General features: G+C 44.8%; 1 protein-coding gene across 2 annotated transcripts in view; it reads right to left on the minus strand.

The window, feature by feature from the left end:
- Nucleotides 1–26,372, minus strand: part of SLC35F3 (solute carrier family 35 member F3) — a 374,103-nt gene that overhangs the window by 1,218 nt on the left and 346,513 nt on the right. For both annotated transcript variants that reach the window (XM_045876205.1, XM_045876206.1), the window contains 4 exons: nt 11,817–12,036; nt 5,300–5,425; nt 3,049–3,241; nt 2,133–2,222 (listed from right to left, as the gene is read on the minus strand). In XM_045876205.1, coding sequence (XP_045732161.1) covers nt 2,133–2,222; nt 3,049–3,241; nt 5,300–5,425; nt 11,817–12,036 — 629 coding nt within the window. The remainder of the gene's footprint in view (nt 1–2,132; nt 2,223–3,048; nt 3,242–5,299; nt 5,426–11,816; nt 12,037–26,372) is intronic.

A 26,372-nucleotide genomic window follows, 5' to 3' on the forward strand; every position in this document is an offset into this window, starting at 1 on the left:
CATCCTTCTCCCCTCCCGGTCCTCCACCTCTCCTGCCTCCCCGCCTCCCCCTCCTCCCTGACTCTCACCTTGTCTACAGGGTGGGCAGAGAAAGGGATGAACGTTAAACCTGAAAAAAAATTTTTGTTAGTAGCCCTTTTGTGGAATTAAAGTGCCTCTTTTAAATAAGTCAGGCAGAGAAAGATAAATATCATCTAATTTCACTCATATGTGGAATTTAAGAAACAAAACAGATGAACACAGAGGAAGGGAAGGAAAAATAAAATAAGAGAAAAACAGAGAGGGAGACAAACCATAAGAGACTCTCAACTCTAGGGAACAAACTGAGGGTGGCTGGAGGGGAGGTCAGTGGGGGATGGGGTAATTGGGTGAAGGGCATTAAGGAGGGCACGTGATGTGATGAACACTGGCTGTTATATGCGACTGGTGAATCACTAAATTCTACCCCTGAAACTAATAATACATTATATGTTAACTAACTTGAATTTAAATAAAACTAAAAAAAAAATAAGAAATAAGAAATAAAAAAAGAATATCCTTAGAGATATAAAAAGACAAAGTGCCTCTTTTATCTCACTGTAATCCAGAAATACTTGAACTTTGAATAATGACAGAACATTCGGTACATTCAGCACACAGGGATAGTCAATTAGCAGGGCACATGAGCAGTGATAAACATCAGGGCGTGTGGGAAAGCCACCCAAGGACTCTGGTCTGATACATCCGGTAATGGCGGGCCCCTCTGCTCTCCTCCAGTTGTGAACTGAATGTGACTCCTTCCTTTGACACACCATTAAACCTCTTATGTTGCAGGCGAATAATAAGAAGGGAATCTGGTTAATCTCTCAAACACCTGGCTGCATGAGACGGGCAAAGTGAGCCTCCACCTAGCAGCTACCTGCCAGATGCCTTCTCGCAATAGGATCACTGCAACTATGAAGACGCAGTGAGGTGGAGGGGGTAAGTTGTAAGTTATTTTTCCGAAGGCGGCAGCATCGGGAGCCTGACAGGTTGGAACACTTCTTACCAGCTCTCTGGGAGCTCTGGAACTTTCAGCATTTTGCAGTGTTGAGGGGAGACAAGCTAAGGCCCAGAGAGCTGATGAGCCGGGACCACCATCCTCGAGGTGGGCAGGGCTGGTGCTGGCCTGAGCGCAGTGCCTGGATGCCCCGGCCAGGCCTTTTTCCACACACTGCCCCGAGGTATCCCGAGAAGAGTCTGGGGCCAGGGTGAGTCATGTGAGGAACATGTGGGATAGGAGGGGTGAAGAACCAAATCACAGGAAAAGGCTTAGGAAATTGAGAGCTGTTTTGCCTATTGATGCCACATTGAACAGGATAAGGGCTTGCCATTCCCTGGGGGTGAATCCTCTAATGGCCTTGTGGGTAGGAGGCTTCTGGACTTGGCTTTGGGGGAGGGGGCTGTGCCAGGGCCAAGGGGGTGAGTGTGATGGAGAGAACTGATTTACAAACCCTTCTCTGGCTAAGAACAGGTTAGATGGGGCCGTCAGGTGTGAGGAGGGGGCTCCAGGAAGAAAGTCCAAAATGGACCCCAGAATGAGCCAGGAAGAGGAAGGAGGTGAGGGGCTGTCAACAACAAGTTTTTGAAAGAGCTGCCAAGAGACTGCCCTGGGGAATCCCCAAGCAGAAAGCAAAGCAAGGTCCCGAGTAACTGGCCAAAGGGCTCTTGTTCCTTCGGGGAGGTGGAGAATAAATAATGTTTGTGCTTCCCCAGTTTGCAAACACTACCCCACACCTGTCACACCCTGAGCACACTTTCTCCCCCAGAAAGTCACTTACAAAACTGAATTTTTTTCCTGCTACAGAATTTTCCATACTTATTACTAAGATTAATGAGATTCATCTCTGGTTCCCACAGCAGTTAGAACTGAGATGGCTTGAGATTATCATATCTTGGTGTGTTAGTGAAAATCGATGCATTCTGGAGAAATACCGTGTATGTAACACACGTCGACATTCTACCGAGGTGCTTTCTTTCTACCCAGAAGGGCAAACATGCTTTCCATAGCAGGCACAGCAAAACTGCACGTGAATGTGTGTGTTCGGGAGTGTGAGTGTGTGTGAGTGTGAGTGTGTGTTTACAAGCAGATAGAGGAAGCCATATAGGCTTACCTGCATTCACAGGTACACTGAGGACGATTCCAACAGACATCAGAGTGGGATACGTAACGGCGATTCCAAAATTTAATACAATATTGAATGCTGAAATAAAGAACAGAAAAAGGGTATTATTGGTTACTGGCCCTGGCCTTGGTATCCTCCCTGGTCTGTCCCACCCCAGCTTCTCCGGTGAGGCTGGAGTCACGGGAGTTACTACTCAGTGAGCGTGGGTGGGGATTAGGGACAAATATCCTGATTAATCAGCTTTCCTCCCTTCCCCGAGCTTTGAAGAAGAGCAAAGAAATTCAGAAAAGGTCATCAGTGAGAAGGCCCTGGAAAAAAGGACTGGGACCATCCGACTCATCCTACTAACTTTGCTTTTCTTTGTCGCCGACAGTGATTCTGGGATGAGGACGGCCAGGTGCTTTGGGTTATGCATTTTGAGATGGAAACTGGGTGAGGCCCGTCCTTCGCTACTTTCCTGCCTAGGACCAGCCTTCTCCCAAGTAATGGTGGTGATGATATTCATCGTAATGATAACTGAGACAACGTGTTGGACACTGACTCACATCGGACAATGTTCTAAGAACTCTGCATGCATTAACTGGCCGGCTCCCTCCCGGGCCTGCGAGGAATGTTCTGTTATCAGGAGGTCACACACAGCACTATTTGGAGGGGCGGTGACCGTGCCGACTACGGCCATGCTGGTGGTTCTGGAATTAGAATCCAGTGTCGTCATTACAAAGGCTTCATTTGGAGAGACACCAGGGTCTTGAAAAGCACTGGGAACTTAAGGATAACCATAGAAGGCTTCTCTTCTTTCGGGCATGGGTTTCTAGATGCCCCTGGAGCTGCCCAGGTCCTGTTCATCAGTCGTTGCTTCTGACAGGGGTATTCTGACCGAGGGGGGGGGGGGGTCGCCACTTACTCAATAAGAGGACTGAAAATCCACAAAGGTTTCCCCATGGAATGTCATCGAAAGAGCTCCAGTATTCCACTTTGGTAAAGTAGAGGATGACGGGAATACAGGTGATGAAGAGGATGTTAAACACACCCAAAATGGACAAAAATAAGGCGGCTTCTCCGAACTTAGCACTGCCCAGGAGGAGCTTGAACAGAACCTGCCGGAGAAAGCAGAGGAGGGTGGGTGAAGGCTTGCCTCAGCTGCCATCTTGCCTCAGGGGCAGTGGGTGCACCTGACGGAGGCTGGGCCGGAGGGCAGGACGGCAGCCAGGTGACAGGCAAATCCAGGTGACAGGCAAATCCGACCTCACTAGGCCTTCAGGGAAAGGGGGCTGGGGTCTGCCCTAGGCACGCTTGTACGAATACCCAAATCTCAGCAGCGCCACAATGGAGAGTTACGGATCTCAGGCATCATGGAGGGCATCTCCAGGAGTCATGGCTTTTCACGCTAGGCTTGATTTGTCTGTGTTGTACTCGTGACACCACGCCCCAGCTTCAGAGCGCCCGAAGATGGGGAAGCCACAGAAATTAGAAATAGCTGCCACGGGGACACATTCCTCTTGGGGACCTCTGCCTTTCTACAACACAGCCTGCTCCCAGGACAAAGAGCTTTGGCTGCGAAGGCATTTTCTATAAATCGAAGGTAGAGGGATTCTAACACTCAGAGCTCATCTCTGCTCCATTCCACCCGCCCTCTTCCAGAAACTATTTTTAGTGGTATGTACCCCACTTTGATTTCTTGCACCTGTCCTTGTTTGTATGTATTTGAGGGGTGTGAGGCGCAGGAGGAGAGGGACAGACGTGCCTGGAGTGGCCGGGAAGCCGGGATGACAGAGGCAGCCGCCTCCGTGTTCCAGTGAACTATCCACAACCAGTGAACGGATCTGAGTCCAGCTTGAGTCTCTGCATTGTTGTGTCTCCTACTTTGCCTGCCTCCTCCTTTTTCAGCCACTTCACAAATCTTTCAGGTATTTCTGGGCATTTGTGCAGGAAGCATAAGAAGAGAAATAAATTGCTTTCAGCCTTCCACCCACCGGCCCCTCTGGATAAACATCAGGCAGTGGAGGAGATAGGAAAGGGGAGTCGAAATCAGAAATTTGTGTTCATTGTGGATTGCATTTCCATATGCGCTCTGCTTCCCATTAGCACGCAGCTAACTGAGTCCAGCAGAGTTGGCCTGGTCCCATTTTCTGCATTTGAATAGTGGCATTGAAGTCTCAGAGTGGTGAGGGGCTATCACATCCTCTTGGGGAGATGCGTCCCAGAGCAGGTAGATGGTGTGTGTGCCTCTCTCTGTGGGCAGTGAGTGTGGGGAGCTGATGAAGGATGGGAAGGTACAGTCATTTCTCGTTCCAAAACCACAAAATGTGTTACACACAGAGCTGGAAAAAAAAAAAAAGTGCCTTTTCTTCTAACTCTCTACCGTACTTTAATTTTCCTCTGTCCTACTGCCTGGATCCAGGAAGGGCCATAAGTCTCAAAGCTAAGACCTCATTCCTCATTGAATCCTCCAGGTCAGGTTCCCAACTTGGAGGCCAGAGAAAATCTGCAGTCTTCACTATGGAAGAGAGGAAGCAAGGGAAGGAGGAAGGAGAGCAGCCAGGAGCCATGAGGGGGTGGAGGAGCAGAGGGTGGGGAACACACATGGCTTCATCCAGCCCCGCAGCTGGGACACGCTTTCTAGGGCTTCCCCACATTTTGTCAAAAATATGTTATAATCCCCGTATCACAGGAGTTGGGTTTTTATTTATTGCTATGGGCAATGCTTAAAATGCATATGGATTCACGCTGAGTACCAGTAGCTGCAAAAAACCATGCAATGAAAGATCTCAGTGACGAGGTTGCACAAGATATTTAAATCTTCGTGTCAAACCTGGTGGGAAGTCATCTCCCCAAACGCTGAGCCAGGCCCCCAGGGGCCCTGGTCCTTCTCCAGTCCTTGCCAACCAATGAAGTCATCTGACTGAGGCTGGGCCCATCCACTGTTCCACCTATTTTATGCCCAATGCTGCAAAGAGATGGCCCTGGACGGAAAGGTCTAGAGAGCCAAAGCCAAGAGCGGGTGCATGCCTCCCTCATCCCTGCAAGTCTATCTGCACACTGAAAACAGCTGCTCGTCTTAAAGCACAGGTACCATCAAAGATGCCCCAAAGGTAACGGGCCGACCACACTGAGGCCTGCTCTTCTCTCAGAGAGCTTGCTCCCCGTATGCTTACCTTGTAGAGGGCAGACATGGACGCAGAGCCCACCACCAGCGCTATGCCGATGACAGAGTGGCTGTGGAAGCCATCGGCATAGGTCATCATCACGATCCCAGCAATGGCGAGAATGGCGGCCACAATCTGCACAGAAGGGAGAAACCAGTGGTGAGGGTGGTGGTGGGGAGTCTGATGGGCCTCCGAAGGGCCAACGAGGCAGAAATGCTCATGAGCGTTCTCATGCGAGGGAAGAGTGGTGTCTCTTTCCCAGTTCTCTGAAGAACAAACGAAATTCCTGTTCTTGCTTAGGAAAGCTTAGCGTGATCGAACCCCCTGGAAGAGTTGGCGGCAAGGAGATGTGCCGTGGCTCAGCATCATGTGGTGGCCTATCCCTGTGGTGCTTGGAGACCGCACAGGAGGCGGTCATAATGCCAACAGCAGGGGATCTGGCCCTGACGAGGTCTGGTAGACTGCCCCTGGAAATGACCCCCAGTTCCCGCCCAATCTTCTGAAAGCACCTCATGTCATCTTGCTCTTAGGTACGTGGTATCTCAACAGAGAGGGCACAGATGTTGGCCCCATTTAACATGCCAGCGGTAGGGTCTTCTGAGTGAGTGAGTGTCATGTGCCAAAGGGCCCCAGTGTCCTACCCCTGGGGGCGCCGTGCCTTTCCTTAGCTGCAGAGGGGGCTTCCCTCCACAGCCCTCCTCAATCCTGGGATTGTTCGGACCCAGACTTCTCACGTTGAATGGACCCCCCGGGGAGATGTACACACTTCTGCTGCCACACAAAGTAAAATTGTCCGATTACACAGGGCACTAACTACTTGGGATGACATTTCACGAAGGAGAAATGCATCAGCGCAGAGAGTAAGATGGTTCTAGCCCGAGGTGGTCACAGAGCTACCTACGTGTCGCTGGTGCGAAGTGGGGCTGGGGGTGCTGTAGGCAGAACACATGTTTCCTCTCCTGGATTCACTGAGAGCTTTATCCCTCTTAATGGGTCACTCAAAATTGACCTCAGCTACCGATAACAATCTTAAGTAGCCACCACTGACTGACTAAGTGGTCACGGGATAAGTGTTTTCTTTGTATTTTCTCATTCGATCCTCAAAATAGGCAGATACTATCATCCATTTCATTTTGTAAACATGAAAACTTTGGCTCAGAGAGGTCATGTAACTTGCCCAAAGTCACAGAGCTGGTGGGTGGCTGTGCAGGGAGGCAAAATTTCAGGTCTGTCTGATTGCAAAGTCAGCGTTGATCTATAAAACCAGGACAAGTAGGATTCACAGAATTCACCACTGCCAACTATACTCTGAGATTTGAGTTGAGGTTTCTTTTGTGGCTTAAGCATAACATTTTCAGGTTAGTGAAAGGTAACGTGGTTGAGCCTCACGTAGTGTGAGTTACATACTTCTAGAATATTCTTCGTGCAATATTTTCCTGTAATGCTAAGTCTGCTCATGTAACAACACAGAGGCTCTGGAGAGAGCGGGTGATGGTCGTTTAGTAGAGGAGTGCCAGGCAATTGATTGTCTACCTGTCCTTTCTGGCTTAGTAGCTCACTGTTAGGCCTCATTCTACATCACACACTGAATATGTTTCATATGCAAATGCTACCCGTATTGTGTACAACTGTTCACGAAAAGAAAGAAACAGAGATAGTAAGACAATAAGTGACTTTTTCTTCCTTCCAGGAGAAGAAAGGGGCAAGTGACAAGGCAGGCAGAGTTCTGGGCCAGGGGACACACATAATGCAAAGATGCTGCTTGGAACAGGTTGACCTCGCTAGGCCACAGGGAGAGAAATAACCAGAAAAAAGAGGGAGGGATGAAGAGAGCTGAATTTCAGATGATTTGGTGCATCCCCAAAGGCGCTTGAATCTTTCCAAACTTGGGGCTGAAGTTTCAAGGAAATGAAGGAGCCCAAGGGTTGATTTTCTCCTCAAGACGTAGAAGGCTGGTCTCCAGCCTCCTTCTCTGTCTTCTCTACTGATTCAATAATAAAGGGCTGCAAGCTCCCCGTCCCCCTCCCCATTGCCCCGGGGCTGTGCTGTGCAGAAGAGCTGAGGGAAAGGGTTGGTGGGGAAGAGGTAGAGCCCTCCAAGCCACACTTGAGGAGCCCAGGCGCCCGGAGGTCATTGTGAGAGGTGGCACCAGGGGAACTTACCCTCACTCCCATGAAGAGAAATTAAGTAGAAGAGTTGGAATATAAAGCCAAGATAATTTCTTAGCCTTAGCCTGGGGCCCACCCAAAGTGCTGGAGCGAAGCTCACTCTTAATGCCCCTGACAGCAGAGCAGAGCTGAAACACCCTACGGGGGTTTGGGGGCAGAGCCTGGAAGTCCTTCCTCAAGCCTGACATTCCTTTCAAGATCCCAGTTCTATCCTTAAAAATGACATGTATATTTTACATTCATATCATAACATATCGGGTGTTCTTGGTTTGCACTTGGGAATGTTTGCTGCCTATTTCCTGCACTACAATGTACTTTCCAGGAAGGCCAGTGGTGCCTGTCCTGTGGTTTCACACGCCCCGCCCCCCATCTTCTAGATCAGGGTGTCCCTGGGGCAGAATGCTGAGTTTGAGGAGAAAATAAAGGAAAGGAGACAACTGAACTTCTCCATCTCTCCTTTCTCCCACCTTCCACCACCCCCTCCACGTATCTCATTGACCTGTCCGAAAACAGGGACTCGGGGCTTCAGACTGATGGGTAACAGTGGCCCTAGCACAGAGAAGGGCCGGGGGGGGGTGGGGTGGGAAAGTTAGCTAGAGGGGGAGGAAATGTAGGCGCAGGAGACACCAAGGTCAGCGTGTGGCAATTACCCTCTTACTGGTGGCCCCACCTCACATGGTGACCCCACTGTAGCCTGCCAGGCCCCCGGGGGCTCCATCCTACATCCCTTATGGCCCCACTGCTCCCCCTCTGATGTCAGGCTGAGGGGAAGGAGCCAAACCCCGTGAGGATCAAGGAGGAATGAGAGAGGTGGGCGCAGCATGGAGTGTGACCACCCCTCAGACAAGCTCCCCACTCTGCTCAAACTGGGATGGACTGCGTGCCCTCTGCCAGACTGAGCCCCGTGGGGTGCACTGTGGATGTGTACAATCTGGGGCAATTCTGAGCAACGGAAAGGACAAATTGTAAATAGACTTCCCCTCCCAGCTCCTGGCTGCTCTTATCCAGCAGACTATTAGAGTTTGGTGGGATCGTCTAGTGGACCCTTCTGATTTCAGGGCGTGGGAAGGGGCTAGCCGTGAGCCTTGCAGTGCTCCCCCAGGCTCTATGTGCTCTGGGTCCTCCCCTGTGCTGCGCTCGGGTGGCAGGGGACAGCCTCCCCAACACAAGGCAGTCGGGATCAGACGCTGGAGCTACCGTTCAGGGACAGCCTCTCGTGAGACGCTGAGAGCACTGTAAAGATTGAAAACATCGGCTAGAACCCGAGATGGGACCTGGTCTTGGAAAAGGCACAGGATTCCCAGGAATGTGCTGCTGGGGTTCAAGGGCCCACGTGAATGATCTCTCAGCGTGCCTTGTTTCTGCGTCAGTCCCTCCTGGTTGGAGGGTCTTGACTCTTGTGGGCAGTTATGATTAGCTGCTCAGCAAGCGGAGGATCCCGTCTTCCATGTGCCCTGAGCTGTGGGTGGGGGCGGGGGGAATGGTCTCACCCACCGCCCTTTCTCGGTCCAGCTGCTGAGCACAGCTGGGTGGGCTTCGGCTATAGTAGAGACTGTACTTCACGCCCCCTGAGTTCTACTTGCTCTCATTCTAGTGCTGCTTTTGCTAAACAAAACTGCCTCCTTCGACGCTCATCAGCTTCTGACACGGTCACCAAAAGTACTGGGCTGATCCAACAAAGCCCTCCAACTGAGAAGGAACAACAGAAATAACAACACCGAGAAAGAACAGTTACCGGATTTTATGTGCCGGGCATACACCATCTTATTTTATTCTCACAACTCTTCTCTAAAACGAGTACTCATCTACCTTAAAATGAGGTAACAGAGGCTCAGAGACATTCAATAACTTGCTCAAGGCCCAACAGCTTATAAGAGTGGAATCAAGATCCAAACCCTAGCCACTTGACTCTAGGCGAGAGCACCTCCCTGTTGGTTCAGAAAGCCTGCGTCTGGAGAGCCAGGGAACATATAGAAAGCACAGAGTCAAAGGGTGACACAGTGGTCAACTTGGGCTCCTTTCGATGGTCACCTCTGATGCTGTAAGTGGCCAGGATCTCTCTGGCGTGAGATGTTTGCTGCTTGTTGGTCAGTCCACGGGACCTGGACCAGTTGGTGTTTCGCAGGAACCACAGCTCTTGTGATTTGAGTCATTGTCTTAATAAACACAGGTGCGCTGTGCAGTCTGTTCCCACAAACATAATGCTGAGGCTCCTTCATCTTCTTTCTATCTGTGTGACTCTCAGGCTCGTATGCTTGGCCCTCCAGTAAGGTGAACCGTGTCATTTCCCTTCAAACTTTGGAAATTCTGTGCCAGCTAACCCAGCAGTCTGAGAGAAACCTAAGAGAACCCTTGCACCAGTTAGATATTATCCGGGATCTGAGTTTCCATCTGTTCTCAAGGGGAAATTTCCCGTCACTCTGGCCACGGAGGGGGTCTCTCCCAGATTTTGCTAGCTCTCTGAACTCTTAAAGATGAGAAGAGGGGAATCTGCCATGACTTCGAGTGGGAAGCTCTCAGATGGCAGGTCATATGCTTCCCAGAGGAGTGATGATCGTTAGAGAGACCCACAACCGCACGGTACGTTACGGGTTACACGATTGCATCAGCAGCACCAGCTTCTTAAGACTTTCATTTCAGTGCCGGCCTAGTGATGGCTTTAACATAAGACTTTGTTCAGTATACAGCTGTCAGCACAGACCCAACTGGCCAAGTGGCCAGGATGACCAGACTGGATCACAGGTCAGGGACATCAGGGGAGATAACCCTCTTAGCGATGAATAGCAACAAAGGGAAGATCTGGGTGTGCCATGCTGTTCCTCTGAGCCTAGGAGGGTTTCAGGTATTTTCTAACTCTTTCTCTTAATCTCAAAAAAAAAAAAAAAAAAAAAAAAAAAATCCTGCTTAGAGGCAGAATTCACCTGGGTTTCTCTTCCCAGTGAACATGATCCTCTCTGGAATTTGCTTTGGACATCAGAAACATGCCAAAAAGTCTCATGAATTCCCTTGAGATTTTGCATCCAAATAAAGTCACCACGGGCCCCAGGACATCTGAGTCTTCAGAGTCCAGCCAGGCAGGCTGATGGACAGATTACTGCTGGAACTACCTACATTTCTTGTGGAGATGCATGAGATCATTTATTTGCTGAAAGCTTTTCTGGGTGGTTAGCAAGGGGAGTGAGTTTTTATTCCAAAATTAACATTAAGCCTCAAAACAAAGTTTCCCCCTACTGCAAGCCAGAAATACTCCTCAGCAGTTGACTCATGTCCCCACTGCTGTTTGAGTAACTAGGTGGGTGTGAATCCTCCACCAGGGTGATGTCATTGTTCCCAGGACAATGAGCAAAGGACACAAGTAAAGAGAGGGCCCTGGAGTCTGCCCCCCGCCAGGTGCCAGCACGGTTCAGGGGAATGGGACTGCCCATCAAAAGGGCTCTCAGCTGCCTGGCTTGCCCACAGGGCCTGAAGGTGCAGGAAGAAGTTAGTGATGCCCCCCGCCCCGCCCCACAAGAGAACTAGCTGCAAGGCCAAATCCAAATCTTCCTTTGTCCTTGTTTGCCGGCAAGGTGGTGATGGGGCAGTAGCAGCTCTTGGCCACTAGAGGGAGACAAGCAGAAGCCACCAGGATTCCGTCAACGTGAACTGTCCCCTCGATCCTTTTATTCGGGGTGAGTCCTTGTATGTGCCACACAATCATATTTCACACCACTGTTAGACATTTGACTAGCTGAGTTTGACTAGATTTTAATGGGATTTGCTGAGTCTCGGTTCTGACAACAAGAGGTAATTTGAGGACAGAATCTCACTCTCCCTTCACCTGGGGTGTGGAGGGAAGGAAACTGCCCGTCCACCATCTGGATTTAGCACAAGTGTCTCTGGCCCACTTCAGCTTTGTACACACGGTCCAGAGAGGGGGCGCACCGAGACTGCCCGCCCGTCCATGTGGATGCGGAAGGATCCCCCTGCTTTCAGGTGCATCCTAAGCAAAGAGGGACAGGGTTAGCAGAGAGCTCTGGGCGGCAGGGTGCGGCTGTCCTCGGGAGAGAGTGGGAGAGCACGCAGAGAGGGGAGAACATCGCCATCCCCAGGTTGGGTCCCCGACGGGCACACACGTTAGGGAATGCTTACTGAAATGCTTGAAATGAAAGGTGCTTTAATGAATGCTTGTCGAGTATGGTTTGCAAGCAAGAAAGTTTGCAAGGCACATGGAGACCCAGGCTCCTTTTCTGCTGCAAATCGGCAGGACAGTGGTCAGCAGTTTAGGCTTAGGATGCAGCACATGGAGCCAAGCAAGCCAATGGGCAGGTTTTGGTTGACATGACCGAGTGAGGGAGGAAGACAGATAATAAGGAACTTACCCTCACTCCCATGAACCTGTCCCTGAGAACGATCCATGAGAGCAAGAACACAAAAGCTTTGTTGCAGCAGAACAACACGGAGACATCCGTAGTGTTTACTTTCTTTATTGCATGTAAGTACAGGTAGTTTGTGAGTGTCCAAAGAACACCAAAGGGTGCTGCCTTGGTAAAAAACACCTTCAAAGTCAAGCCATTGTCTCCAAAAAATCGACAGCACTCCCTAAAACAAGGAAAGAGAGGCAGTGTTATTATATTCTTGGGTTGAGACAGACCATTTTTCCCCTATACCCATTTTTAAAGCAAATTAGAAGGGGGGTACAAGCCGTTTATTCTGATTTTTTAAATTCTTTTTTTTTTTTAATGAAAATCTATTAAGTAGGTCTCCGACCTGTTGCTTTAGTCCATTGAAGAAAATGTCCCACGGTGATCTGACATCATAGATTTATTCCTTGGGCTCATGCTACATTTGGAACTGATGGTTCTAGACAGAAGGCACTGGCGTGTTGGGATTATCTGATCTGAAGAGAGGGCCCAGGTCCATGGTGACTGACTGAGGAATTCTGTCACTTGCTTGGTAAGAGAAGGAAGTCACTAGACCTCTACCATGGGGGAAGAATACTTGAAGAGAACTCATTGAGACGTGTTTTTTAAAAATTTGCCTCTGGCTAGAATTGTCTTTGTGGTCAGGCAGCCAATATGTTTGGCTGCGATACCACTAGTGTTAATGAGCTTTGCATTTTCTCCCCGTGAGGCCGTTTTTAGAATCCGTTATTCCACCGCATGGAAGTTCATGTCTCCACGCCCCCTGAGAAACTAGCACAGGTCCAAGAGTTCAGCCTCTGTGAACAGAGAGTGGGATGAGGAAACAGCTATAGAAGGAAGGCTTTCAATGTCATTCTCGATTCCAGGGGAAGGACCATCAGTGTATGAAAACCCATTTCTGAAAACCAAAGCGGAAGAAGGCAGCAGAAGAGGCCAGGGGGTAGAGAGAGTGGAGAGAGCCCCGAGAGGGGCTTGGTCTGCAGACCTGGACTGCTGGGGAGCCAAGGTCATTGCTCTGCTGCCCTGACAGCCAGACAAGGAGACAGATGAGCAAGGAGCACGGCTCCTATGGCCGCCAACACCGAGGCTCACACGCAGGGCCCAGCACAGCTGATGCATCAGTAAGTGAGGATGGGAGTCAGTGAGAGGAAAGATAAAACTAAAATAAGCCAAATACCCCAGCGTTAGGAGAACAGCTGCGGCCTCTGTCACTTAAGATTAAAAGGCAGCAGGAAAGGAGGAAAATTAAAAGCAAGAGTCAAACGGGATTTGGTGTGATTTTTAATGTAATTCAATTTGTTCTTACCACCAACCCAAAATGAAATCTGCCCCTGTTCACTACTCGCCTGTGGGAAAGCCCCAGAAGAAACAGGAAGCTCATTACCTTTCACTGAACTCAGAGTCCTATGTGGCTTCTAAACCAGCACCAGGGAAAGTGTTCGAATCACTAAATTTACCAAGAAACCAATTCAACTGAATTGGTTCCAGTTTGACTTTATAGAGACAAAACTCTCATCTGATAGGCTGATATTTCTGTTGCTGCGTGATTTTCATACAGTATTTTCTATGGGGTTTTCTCAAGCCCCTGTTCATAGAACAGTCTTCTTGCCCTCGAGAACAAAGACCAGGGATGGCTTCCTTCGTGTTTGGGATTTTCAGTAGCTATAAAGTGGTGCCAGTCCTTCTAGCATGATCAACAGGAAATACAAATCTTCTGTCCCGCCACTAATGTCAACCTATTTTACATTTTTTTTTAAGTAGGCTCCACGCCCAGCATAGAGCCCAAAGTCGGGCTTGAATTCATGACCCTGAGATGCAGACCTGAGCTGAGATCAAGAGTTGGATGCCTAGGCCAGGTGTCCCTAACGTCAACCTATTTTAACTCTACTTAGAGGTTACCCTTCTTAAGGGACCACAATGCAAGTAGGATTTCCAAGTTTCCCAGACTATTATAAAAAATGATTCATATTGTGGCAGGGGCCATCCAAAGTCATTTGGACAACCTTATGTCCTCTCTGAGAATCTAAGTGTGATTCTTCCAAAGTGTGATGGTTTTAGAAGTGGTGCGAAGAGGGATCCATCCGGGAGATGGAAAAGGCAAGATTTCTGGGCCCAGCAGAGCTCTGTTGGCCCTTTGTAGACTCATGGTGGGGAGTACAGCTCAGGTGGGGAGATCTTGGTTCTAAGGAGACAAAGATGATTGGCCCCTGAGCCAGTGAGCCTAGTGCTGTTTTCAGACCAAAGGCTGTCCACTAATCCATGTCAGCTGGGTTGCCCACATGTACCCTTGATTGCACAGGGACCCAAGAGAGATGATGAGCACAAATCCATTTCTTCCAGATACCTCTCTTTGGTATACAAAGAATAAAGTATAGTAGATACTCTCTTGACTGTTTTCCACTTAAATGACATGACAGTTGAATGCCCTTCCTTCCTTGGCAGGCTAAGTGCCCAAGCCACGTAGGTTACTCTCCGGCATGCCTAACCCCTTTGGTTCCTACCAACTGAGTCATGTGTTGGCCAAGATTTAGATGTTGTTTGTTTCCAGTCCTACTTGTGCCAATTGTTCTTGGTTATTTCAACTGCATAATTTATTAAATATTTCCTAAACCAATGAAATGTGAGAAAAGAAAGTTGTGTTTCTCCTATGAAAAACTAAGTTGAGTGTTTCAGGAAAGAGTCAATAAAAGCAAGTCACTAAAATATTGCTCTTGAATTAGGTATGAATGAAACACTGTGTAGGATAGGAAAAATTGTAAACATGTGTAAGTTCTACAGTCCTATTATTTGGCAAATACCTATGCTCTTGGTATTCTTTAAAGAACCCTGATTAGGATAGCCTGGTTTGGTGGAATTAAGATGGCCAATCATTTTTTTTTTTTCCAATCAGTAAGCACTTGTTTATAACTTGTTATATTCACAATTCTAGACAAGTCACTCTGGCTGATGCAGAACAAGTAAACAGTCCCTGCTCTTGAGAACATTATAGTGTGATCGGGGAGATACAACTGATTTCCTCAACAAAAAGCAATGCAAGTTTAAATATAATCACATATTAGATGGTGTGGAATATAAAAATGCTATAGAATTCATGTTTAGTGGAGAGATTTGAACCGATTGGACAAGGCCTCATACAAGATATGGATTTTGAGCTGAACCTTCAAGGATAGGTAGGATTTATAATTAGGGTTGGGGGAGAGAGAACATCCTCGGAGAGAAAAGAGAAGAAATTATATCAATGAAACAGGAATGAACGGCTATAAAAAGGAAATTAAATAAAGGATAGATAAGTTAGAGAAATTAAGTAGAAGAGTTGGAATATAAAGCCAAGATAATTTCTCGAGAGAGAGAGAGACAGAGAGAAAAGATAAGATTAGAAGGTCAAGCCAGAAAGTCCAATATTAAACTAAAAGAAACTCCAGAAAGAGAAAATGGGAAAAATGAAGTGGAGAAAATTATAAAATACATAAATCGAGAAAGTTCTTTAGAAATGTGAGATATGGGGGTGCCTGGGTGGCTCAGTTGGTTAAGCGACTGCCTTTGGCTAGGTCATGATCCTGGAGTCCCGGGATCGAGTCCCGCATTGGGCTCCCTGCTCAGCAGGGAGTCTGCTTCTCCCTCTGACCCTCTCATGCTCTCTCTCTCTATCTCATTCTCTCTCTCAAATAAATAAATAAAATCTTAAAAAAAAAAAAAAGAAATGTGGGATATGAATCTTCATAACAAAAGGGCCTACCAGGCACCAAGAAAAATGAATGAAGAAAGAACCAAAACAACGCACATACTTGTGACATGAGGGATCAAAATAACAATAAAAAGCTCCCAAGAGAAATAAAACCCATAGGTCCAAGGGGTAGGAAATCGTAATAGCATCTGACATCTCAACAACCAAAATGGAAGCGAAACCATAATAACCTTAACATTTTTCAAGGGAAAGTTTTTTTTGCAAACCAGAATTCTATAACCAGCCAACCATCAATCAAATGGGATGGTAGAATAAAGATATTTTCAGTTATGCAGTACTCGAAAACATCGACTCCCATGCCACTAGAGGACAGGCTGCACCAACACCAGGGTGTAAACCAAGGAAGCGGAAGGTATGGCAGCAGAAGGCATGGCTCTGACACAGCCAAGAGTCAAAGCTAGTGCCACAAGGAGGCTCCATGGCAGACCACGTAGGTCTCTGGGAGTGGAGTCTCCAGGAAGTCTTGTGATTACACCAGCACAGGGAGTATATTGATAGGTTTTTTAGATGGCAGAACATTTAGGAAAAAAAACAGCAATCATTAATGGAAATCAGGTAAACGAGACAAAAGAGGCAAATGTTACTGGCAGGAGAAATGACAGATTGTTCACAAAAGGAGACAAGAGTCAGTGAGCAATATTTGCATGCTTATAATAATGAAAACATTGTTAACCAAACGCTGGGATAGCATTATGTTGGAAGGGTCGGAACCTGGGCGAGTTGGGCATAGGATGGGACAGAAATCAATAGATGTCTACATTTAAGAAATATGGAGATAAGACTTTAATTTACATAAATTGGCATAAATACCACAAGAATTAGGAGTGGCTGAGAGTGAACAGGTGTGGACAGGGGTTGCTGTTTTTTAAGGATTCTTTTACTGCTATTTCGCTTTTCCAAAGTATGTATATGTATTAAATTGCTAGAAATAAAAAACTGTTTAAAAACACATAAGAGAGAGGTCAAGTTGCTGTGGCTAAAGCTGAAACATGAGTGCTCTGAGACAGTTCTGAGGAGTGCAGTTTGAAAACCACAGATACAGAGAAGCTACAGATAAAGATGCCAGAGCCCAGACAGATCAAACAATGCCCTCAAGTTCAGACGGTGGTGGAGCCAGGCCTGTGCTCATTCTCCACTGAACACTCAAAGATCCCCCTCTCTTTTGGATCCTTTCTATCACCATTTAGATAGGTCTAAGCCTCACCAAAATACACCCCCAACTGAAAGCAAGCATCTTGTCAGCCCCCTGTCCTCCCTCATCCCCTCTTTCAGAGCCAAGGTTTTTCAGAATGGTGGTCTGCACTCACGTCCGCCATGACTGCCTCTCTCGCTTTTCAGCTTACTAACCCTGTGTCAGCTCCCACCACTCACCCTTGGGATGATTACTAATGAGCTCCGCACTGCTAAATCCAATAGGCACCTGCCGGTGTTCATCTTTCTCTTGGAAGCCTTTGACATTGTTGACTGTTCCTCCTTGAAACACCCTTCTTGGCTTCCAATTCAGCACACCCCTCTTGGTGTTCTCCAACCTCTCCACACACTTCCAAGGCTTCCTTAGGGTGACTTCTTTGGTGTTTTCCTAGATTTCTCTTCTACTTCTTCCTCTCTTTGTCCTGCAAACAGTCACTGAGCAACTCACCTACTGTTCTGGTTTCAAAGCTCAACTGATGAATCTCTAGTTAAGACACTTCTTTTATTGGATACCATCCTGCATCCTGGACACCCCAGATAACCTCAAATTTGGCCTTCCCAAATGGATGCGATATCTTCCCCCTCAACCCTCAATCACAACATGGTACCATGACTCATATTTCTACCCAGGCTACATACTTGGAAATCATTCTTAACTTCTTTTCCCTTTTCACATCTAATTCATCACCAAGGCCTATAGATTATTGCTTCTAAATATCTCGTTCCCGTGGCCACTACTCCAGCCCATGCCTCTTCCTCTCTCCCTTGGACCACTGCTGCTAAAACCTAATTGAGCTTTTCTCTCCACTGTTGTCTCTTCTCCAATCCAATCCACCACATTCTCCATGCCAGAGAGATCCTCCTCTCCACTCACTTTCCCTTAGGATAATGGCCAAGCTCCCCACCAGGCTTGCCAGGTCCTTCCTGACTTGGCCTTACCCTTAGCTTTATGCATCACCACTTCTCCATCCTTACTCTGAATTTCCCTCACCTTGAACTCATTTTAGTTCTGTGAATTCAGTGCTCTTTCTTCAACTCTGCTCTAGGTCTCAATGGATTCTCTATTTCTTTTTCCGGAAACACTCTTACTTTTTCCCTCTTTGGTTGGTTGGTTTCTTTCCATCCATTGGGCACCAGTTCATATGCCCCCTTCAGTGAAGTGCCCCTGATATGTGCTCCCCACATGCCCTATACTCCTTATTATATAAACAGTATCCTCTGTTATAACTGCACTTTACTATAACTGCTTATTTAATAATCTGACTTCTTCACTAAACTTGAGCTCCATGTGGTCATTATACTTTTGTTTCACCTTATATCCTCATAGCCTAAGACATAATATATGTCAATAATTTTTTTTTTTACACAGAATGAATGTGCTTATTGTTTTATGGAGGACCAGTGGTTTTTAAACAATGATGCATAGACCATTAGTCTTAGACATTCCAGGGATCTTTTAAAAATATGGATTGCTTGGATTCAACCCTAGATATACTTGATCAAATTGTCCAGTAAGGGGCCTAGAATCTTATAGAGAATGGTGCAGTTTATAGAAGGGGTACATTCTTGACAACATTCCATAGTTCAAAATTTACAAACCTTGATAAGTTTTCCCACAGTATACTGTATTTCTGTCTGCCAGCTAATATTAACACTGTCACCTAGCATTTCTAGTTCCCTTGGGCTCCCAGAGTTGATATTGTGATTCTTGTTTAACTTTTTAAAATCTTGAGGGAGCCATATTATTTGAAATTTTATGCATAAATGAAACATTAGTCATCCTTATATTTTGTTATTGTGAATTTGCATTAAAATGTGACTGCACTGTATTTTTAAAAATTTCCAAAGGATTCTCATGTGCACCTAAGTTTGGATCCAAAAGTTCATGCTGCCTCTCTGTGTCTCTCTTTGTTTTCTTTCTTTAAAAATTTTTTTTTTTTAATTGTGGTAAAATCTACATAACACAACATTTCCTAGCACTATTTGTTGAAAAGACTGTCCTTTCCCCATTGAATAATCCTAGCATCCTTGTCAAAAATTGTTTGACCATATATGTCAGGGTTTATTTCTGGGTTCTCTATTCTATTCCATTGGTCTCTAAATCTGTCTTTAGGCCAGTATCACACTTCGTGTCAGTTCTGATTACTGTAGCTTTACAATAAGTTTTGAAATCAAGAAATGTGAAACCTCTGACTTTGTCCTTCTTTTTCAACACAGTTTGGCTATTTGGAGTTCCTTGACATTCGATATGAATTTCAAGATGGATTATTCTATTTCTGAAAAAAATGCTGTTGGAATTTTGATAGGGGTTGCGTTAAATCTGTAGATAACTTTGGGCACTACTGATATCTTATCAATATTAAGTCTTCCAGTCAATGAACACTGAATGTCTTTCCCTTTGTTTTGTGTCTTCTTTAATTTCTTTCAGGAATATTGTGTAGTTTCCATATACACATCTTTCACTTCCTTGGTTAAGTTTGCTCTTAAGTATGTTATCCTTTTTGATGATATTGTAAATGTAATTGTTTCCTTGTCTTTCCTTTTTAGACGTAAATTAAAAAATTGAAATATAAAGTATATTTCTTCAAGTGCACAAAGATTAATTTTTATAAAGAAAAATCATACATGTAACACCCTCTCCACCAAGATATAGAATATGCCAGCACTCCAGAAACTTCCCCTGTGACCTCTCTTAGTCATTACCTGCTCCTCTAAATATAATCGTCATGGAGAGTTCTGTTTCAATAGTTTACTTTTCCTTTATAAAGATGGAACCATATATTATTTACTTTTTTGTGTCTGGTTTCTTTTACTCAATATGATATCAGGGTAAAAAATGTAAATCTGAGAGAAGGTTGGCGCATGGTTCTCTCCCTCACCCCTTCAGGTCTCTGCTCAAATGTCAGACAGGCCTTCCCAGACCCTTCTATAAAACAGTGACATCACTACCTCAACCACCCCCTCATTTCTTCATCACTTGGACTCACACTCTGTGACATATTTTATGTTCACATTGTTTTAATTGTCTTTGTTCTTTCAGCAAAAATATGAATACCATGAAGGCAGCAACTTTGTTTCATTTACTGCTGAATCCACAGAGCCTAGAATAATGCCCGGTGCATCGTAAGTATTCTACAAATACCTGTGGACAAAGTGAATTCCTATTCCACACCAGATGGCTGAAGTAGAATTTGGGGGGATAAGGCCAGAAATATGCATTTTTACCAGTTATCTCGAGTGTATGTACTCCAAATTCTCCAATGTAATTCATATCCAAAAAATTAGTTTTAAAAGGTAAAAAAAATTTCAAATGTAAACCAATGAAACCTATAGATATCCTCCATCTTTAGTGTCAAGTGTCATCCTATTTCTGGCTATGCCAGAACATTGGTATTCTCAGAGAATTAATGCAAAGAAATGTGAAAGGGGTACTAAGTCTGTGTGTGTGTATTTATGTGTGTGTTACTTTCTTGATGTATGTGTGTTTGTCTTGTTCATTGTATTAAAATGTTTAAAATGAAAGAGAAAAAAAGACAATTTCCTGAAGGAAAACTTTATAGAAACAGCTATGGCTTAAATGCAACATAGCTAATGCCACCATTAAGCCAGGTGACTATAGATTATCAAAGATAGGACTCTCTATTTTTATTTTTTGTTCTTTTTAAACAGGGAGATAGAAAGAGAGAGAGAGAGAGAGGTGGGGGAGGGGCAGAGGGAGAGGGAGAGACAGAATCCCAAGTAGGCTCCCCACCCAGTGTGGAGCCCAATGTAGGGCTTGATCTTACGACCCTGAGATCATGACCTGAGCCAAAATCAAGAGTTGGATGCCTAACCTACTGAGTTACCCAGGCGCCACAAAGATAGGACTCTTTAAGTTAGAGTCCAGATTATTTAATATCTTGTCACTTCCAGAACTTGGTTATTTGATCTACTTAAAGATATTGTGCAAATTGGTGTTTTACTTTCTTGTCATGTTAAGAAAAAAAAAAATCTTAGAGTGACTGACTTCTGAAGTAGAAGATTCCTACTACCATTCATGAAGATGGAAATGGAAATACATAGTTTCATTGATTATGTCCAAATGCAGTCTCTGAAGAAAGTAGGTGGGGTGGGGGTTAAGAGAGAGGGAATGTCACTTCTGCAGATGCTAAGGCACCCCAGACAACTCAATGCTGAGGTGAGAAATCAGACTCTTAAGTTTGTTCACATGCAAGAACTACCCTTAAATACAAACCATTAGGATAGTACTTGCTGAAAGAAAGTATGAGCAAGATCTCACATTCTAGAAAAATAACAACAACAAAAAAATGTGAGGCAAACACATGGGCTACTTTTATGCTAGCAGGGGGCTGGAGGAACCCAAGAAGTTTGGTGCAAACACTATGGAAAGTCCCTGTGGCACATAGACTCATACATTTTGTAAGGACCTCCGGGTCAGAAACAACTTAATGCTGGTTTCCAAAGGGCCCACTGTTAAAACCATGTCAATCTGTCTTGGAGGACATGCAGGACAGGCCCGCTGACACCAGGCAGAGATCCACTGAACACAGCATGGTGCCAGGGAGATGTGATTCAGTGCCAGGGCAGGAAGCTCAGCACATAGCTTAGATCCTTAGAGAACAAATCCAGTCTTGAGCACTAGATAGGAAGACTACTGATTTTCTTCTGGATCTCTCTGTATTGAGCAACTCCAGCCTGCTTTTGTACCTATGGCTCAAATCTCTGTACTAGGCTCTTTCTGTAGGCTCATTAAGAATAATTCCATCAGCCAATGTTTTTGACTCCCACCATCTCTGTCCATAGCTTGTACTAAAATAAGCTTGCATTACTATTAGTATGTATTGGTGGTGATACAATGTATTATCCAATTTCAGGGACAAACGCATACATAGTAGGAGATCGAAAATCATAAAGACTGATGGAATAATGTATAAAATAAAAAAACTTAAACTAAATGACTAATTTGGGCTTCCCTTGGTTCACAAATACAAACTGTATTTATTGAAAATAAAAATAATGCTTGGAAATATTAGCAGAACAAAATTGGAGCCATTATCCCAGTTATACCTTTTTTCTCCTTCCTTTGCAAGGTCTTAAGGAATACACTCAGTTGAGATAAAATGTCATTTCAATATATTTGATATGCAAAAGACAGTCACTGTGTGGGTTCTGGCTCAGAAGACATTAAAAAGAATAAAGAAATGGAAGCATTAAAAGAAGGCAACTCATCAAAGAATAAAAAACTAGAAAACTGTGATAAGGAAGAAATGAAAATAGGTTCTAAAAAATCAAGAGAGTAAATCAAGAGAGCATTAGTTGGGATAGGCAGGGGGTAGGTGGGAACATAGAGATGCAGGATAAATTCCCAAAGTATTATTCAGCAACATGATCTCTGGGAACCAAATGGGAAGGAAACTTGTCTCTTGGAACAGAACTGCATTTCTACCACAGCCTCCCAAGGAGATGTTGGGAAATGCCAGAATCCCTTGGCATGTGGTAGATGGGATGGGCTCATACCCTGTGGACAGAGGCTATCTTTTCTGTTACACTGGAAGATGACCTGCTGCATAGCTTGCCTTCAGCAGATGAACAAAAGACCGCCTACTCTTGATTCATACGTGAACAGAGGCATCATAGAAAAAGCCAAGTGGGTTGGGCAAGCTTGTAGAATCTCAGACGAAATATTACACCTACTCACTTTGTGACTGGTTTGAAAGGCAATATGCTTGCTGTTTGTGGCCGATTTATATATCAGCTTGATCAAGATTTTAGGAAATAAAAAATTTTTATTTTGTCTGGAATTCCAAGAAGTTACCTCATCCTACAAGTACTCTAAGTGCAGTCCCTGAGCTGAGCCATGGTCATTCATTCAAAAATGCAAACCACCAGATCAGTGCATCCCTAGGAAAACAGGGACAGGATCTCACTTTCTAGTCCATTACCAGCATTCACTTCCAACAAGAAGATTAATCCAAAACAGGTGCTGATGCATTTGCACTATGAATGCATTTAAAGGTGATGTCAGCCATAGCTTTGCAACTATCACATAAGGAGACAGGAAAACAAGAGAGTGAAGCTGGAAGCTCCTGCCCATCTTCCAGAGCTTGCGTGTGCCGCCATTTTGTGGGAGTAGAGAACTGACGAGGGAGGTTAGGAGTGCCCTAAATCAAAGATATATCTTTTTTCCCTAGGGTAGGACTTTTTGCCTGTAAGTTACTTCTTTTGTCCAAAATGAGGTTCATGAGGTGAAAGAGCTCCTTCATCATTATAAAAAAGAAAAGCATTCACTGAAGAAGAAAAAAAGAGCTAATTAGGTTTGTGGCAAGAATAGCCAAGCCCTCAAAACGGAAGAGTCTCTCATGGAGACATTTATAGACAGAGGCTGAAACCTCATACAAAAGCCAGAAAAGAGGAGAAGATACAATCACAGGACAGAAAAAACTGGACTGAAATACTGACCTCACCCTGGGGACTGGAAAAGCCAATGAGCGACCTACTCATGTGGGTTGTGGTCAGAGCTAAGATAGATATAGATTTTAATCATAATGATTGTTTTGCTTTAGTTACCGTTCTTAAACTTCCATATGGTAAAAAAACCAACTTGGATTACAGAACGGTCCTGAAAATTAACTATCTTCTGCTCCTAACCCCCAAGCCCCAGATCTCCTCAGAGTCAACCACCATGATAGGTTTGTGCCTTCTGAGAAGAGCCTATTCAGAGTCAAACATAAGTGGATACACTTTTTTTTTACCACACAGATATTTATATATAATTCAAATTATATAGTAAAGTAATGAACTTATCCACATTGTGATTAAGGATGTAAAATAACTCCTTCACCTTAAAGGCCCTAATTAAAGAATCATGATGAATGGATATAGGCATTGGGGGATGGCCTGTGCCTGCTCTATCTGGTGAAGAGGAAGGAGAAATAAAGGCAAATATTCAAATTAAAGAAAACCTAAGTTCAGGGCCCACAGGAGGCTGCACTTTAATTTCAAGAAATGATCCAGCTGGATTCCTCTTTTCTACAATGGGCTTAATTTTAAAAAGGCTAACTTTGTGGAACACTTTGTTTGCTTTCTTAAAGGAATTTTTAAAAACATAGAACAGTGTAAAAGAAAAATATGAAAGGAGAAAAGTAGTGTTATTCATGATGAAATTTTGACATATTTTTCTTTCCCCCATATAGATGTGTCTACCCACATGTGATCATCATGCACATGCAAGGCGATATCTTGTTTCTTAACTGACAATGTCTCCTAAGAATGTTCCCTTGGGATCAGATGGTTTTCTACTTACTGGATTTGTTTTTGTGTAGAACTGGAGCTGGTGACCTTCTGACGGATACTTGCATAGATATTCTGGTGATATTCTGCATCAAATTAGGGCTGGTGAATATAGTGTGACTGTCTCACTACATAGTTGGATACTACATTGCTCCCAATTTTTTTTATTATAATAAAAAAGGTGACAAATATCTTCATGCTTATAATTTTCTACAAATTTTAGAATTTTTCCTGAAGGATCACTGTATTCATAATAGAAAGTTGGGGGGAATTACAGATGACTCAAGCATTTATAAAATTACCCACTGACTCACACGATTAGGGCATATCTGGTATTATAAAGAAAACACGTGCCATGGAGAGAATGAGGTTCCAGACCCCTGTGGTGTGCTTGGATGATCACTTTGCATTCAAGGGGTAGTTTCCCAGACATCAGCATCTACTGCAGGGTTTTATTGAAAATAGATGGCAGAATGGCCTAGCAGCATAGCATATTTATATGGCCTGGGTCACTTGATATCTTCATCCAGTATCAAGAAGAAGACTGTAAGGTGGTTATAAAAGATATTCACCCCGGCATTAGCAGGAAAGTTGGACTCTATGAAATTGAATGTTTTTCAACCTTGAGATTCTGATATTAGAAAACAAAATCTTTCTAACAGGCAAAAGTTAAGAGTGGCTTCCAGCTGGAAGTAGTGAACTATTGGGCAAATGTTTTTCCTCTTTTCACCCCCGCTGCATTTATTTAGAGCTTTAAGCAAACAGAAGCAGCAGAGACCAGTTACCAAAGTAACGAATCAGGCTTTTGTTTATTTTGAAAATGTTAAGATATCTTTTGGGGAATTTTAAGTAGAATCGTTTCCCCATGTAAGCCATTACTGCTCATAAGTAAGTGAAAGTGTGTTTGCATTTTCCATGAGTATGTTTCAATGTTACATATCATCCCTTCTGTAGCAGATTTTGCTATCCTTCCAACATACTGCTATCCCAGCGTTTGGTTAACAGTGTTTTCATTACTATCTATCTATCTATCTATCTATCTATCTATCTATCTATCTATCTATCTATCTATCTATCTTATTATTGGTCAGTTCTAAAAACACATGCCTGAGTCATTTAGAGGCAGAAAAAATAGGTCTTCCATGATGCTATTGACAATGTCCTTTTTGGAAAGTGACCCAAGATAAATAGAGGGCATTAACAGCATACAAAGAATTTTGGTCCCTGAGACTTCCTCCTAGGAACAGTCCAGCTTTAAGCATGTCTTGGAGAGGGAATATTCAAAAAGTACAGGTTGCATACATGTCCCACTAACTAGGAATTTCACAGCCTCCTCCACAGGAATCTGTTCTTTGTTTGGGGCTTAGCTGGTTCTTTTGCATGCACAGTCAAACAGCAGAAGTATCTTAAAAGTGCAGAGAGTGAACATCATCTTGTCCATATGACTCCTGGCTAACGTGCTAGTCAGAATGAAGAAATTCTGCATTCTATGCCAAAGGTGAAGATCAAAGCATCAAAGACAGGATGACCCACAGCTTCCATTTGTGTGCAGACTAAAGTGCCAACTGACGTAGCTTGGCCACCTAGGAAAGATGAGCTCTCAGAGTTTCTGTGCATTTTGTCCCAATCTGAAACAGGCTCTCGATACTAGAAACTATTCTGCTTGCTGTAGGGAGTTCATTCCCTACTGCACGGAATAAAGCTCCTCTGAGAATTCTTGTTTGTGACAGTCTACTTAACCCAGGAGATTGGACAAGGTTTTCTGTAGCAGAAAGGCATGTAGGACCATCTCTGGCAGGATGGGATTTTTCTCCTGTGCAGGGAGGAGATCAACAGGCTGGACGTGGGCTCTTATGAGAGTCATTAGTGCTGAAATGGAACCAGTGGCTCAGGAAAGTCAACCTGCTTTAATGAAGCATATCCCCCTGAGAAGCACCAAGCACTGGTTCAACAGGTCCCAGAAAATAACAGCCGCTGGGTTTTCTTTTTTTGCTACTTCTACTTCAGCAATGACCTGTTTTGAGTTTTGCTAAGCTGTCAAAAGAGTTGAACCAGGAATACATTTTTACAACACATGACCCAACAGCATTTTTATCACAGGGTGGAGAAGGCATGGCAGATCTGGCAGACCTTTCCTTGGCTTTCTAAAAGAAGCTGGAGCTCAGACTTTGTGAGGGTGGGGTGATATGGGATCTGATGGTGGCTTCAGAGTCCCAGAATTGAATCCCATAGCCTTAGCAGATGCCTGCATTCACCTGCTGGCCAACCTCACTTTCTTCCCAGTGGGT

The sequence above is a fragment of the Mirounga angustirostris genome, unplaced genomic scaffold (assembly GCF_029215605.1).
Source record: "Mirounga angustirostris isolate CCGP_5_RB_7025 unplaced genomic scaffold, mMirAng1.0.hap1 SCAF_6, whole genome shotgun sequence".
Classification (NCBI taxonomy): domain Eukaryota; kingdom Metazoa; phylum Chordata; class Mammalia; order Carnivora; family Phocidae; genus Mirounga; species Mirounga angustirostris.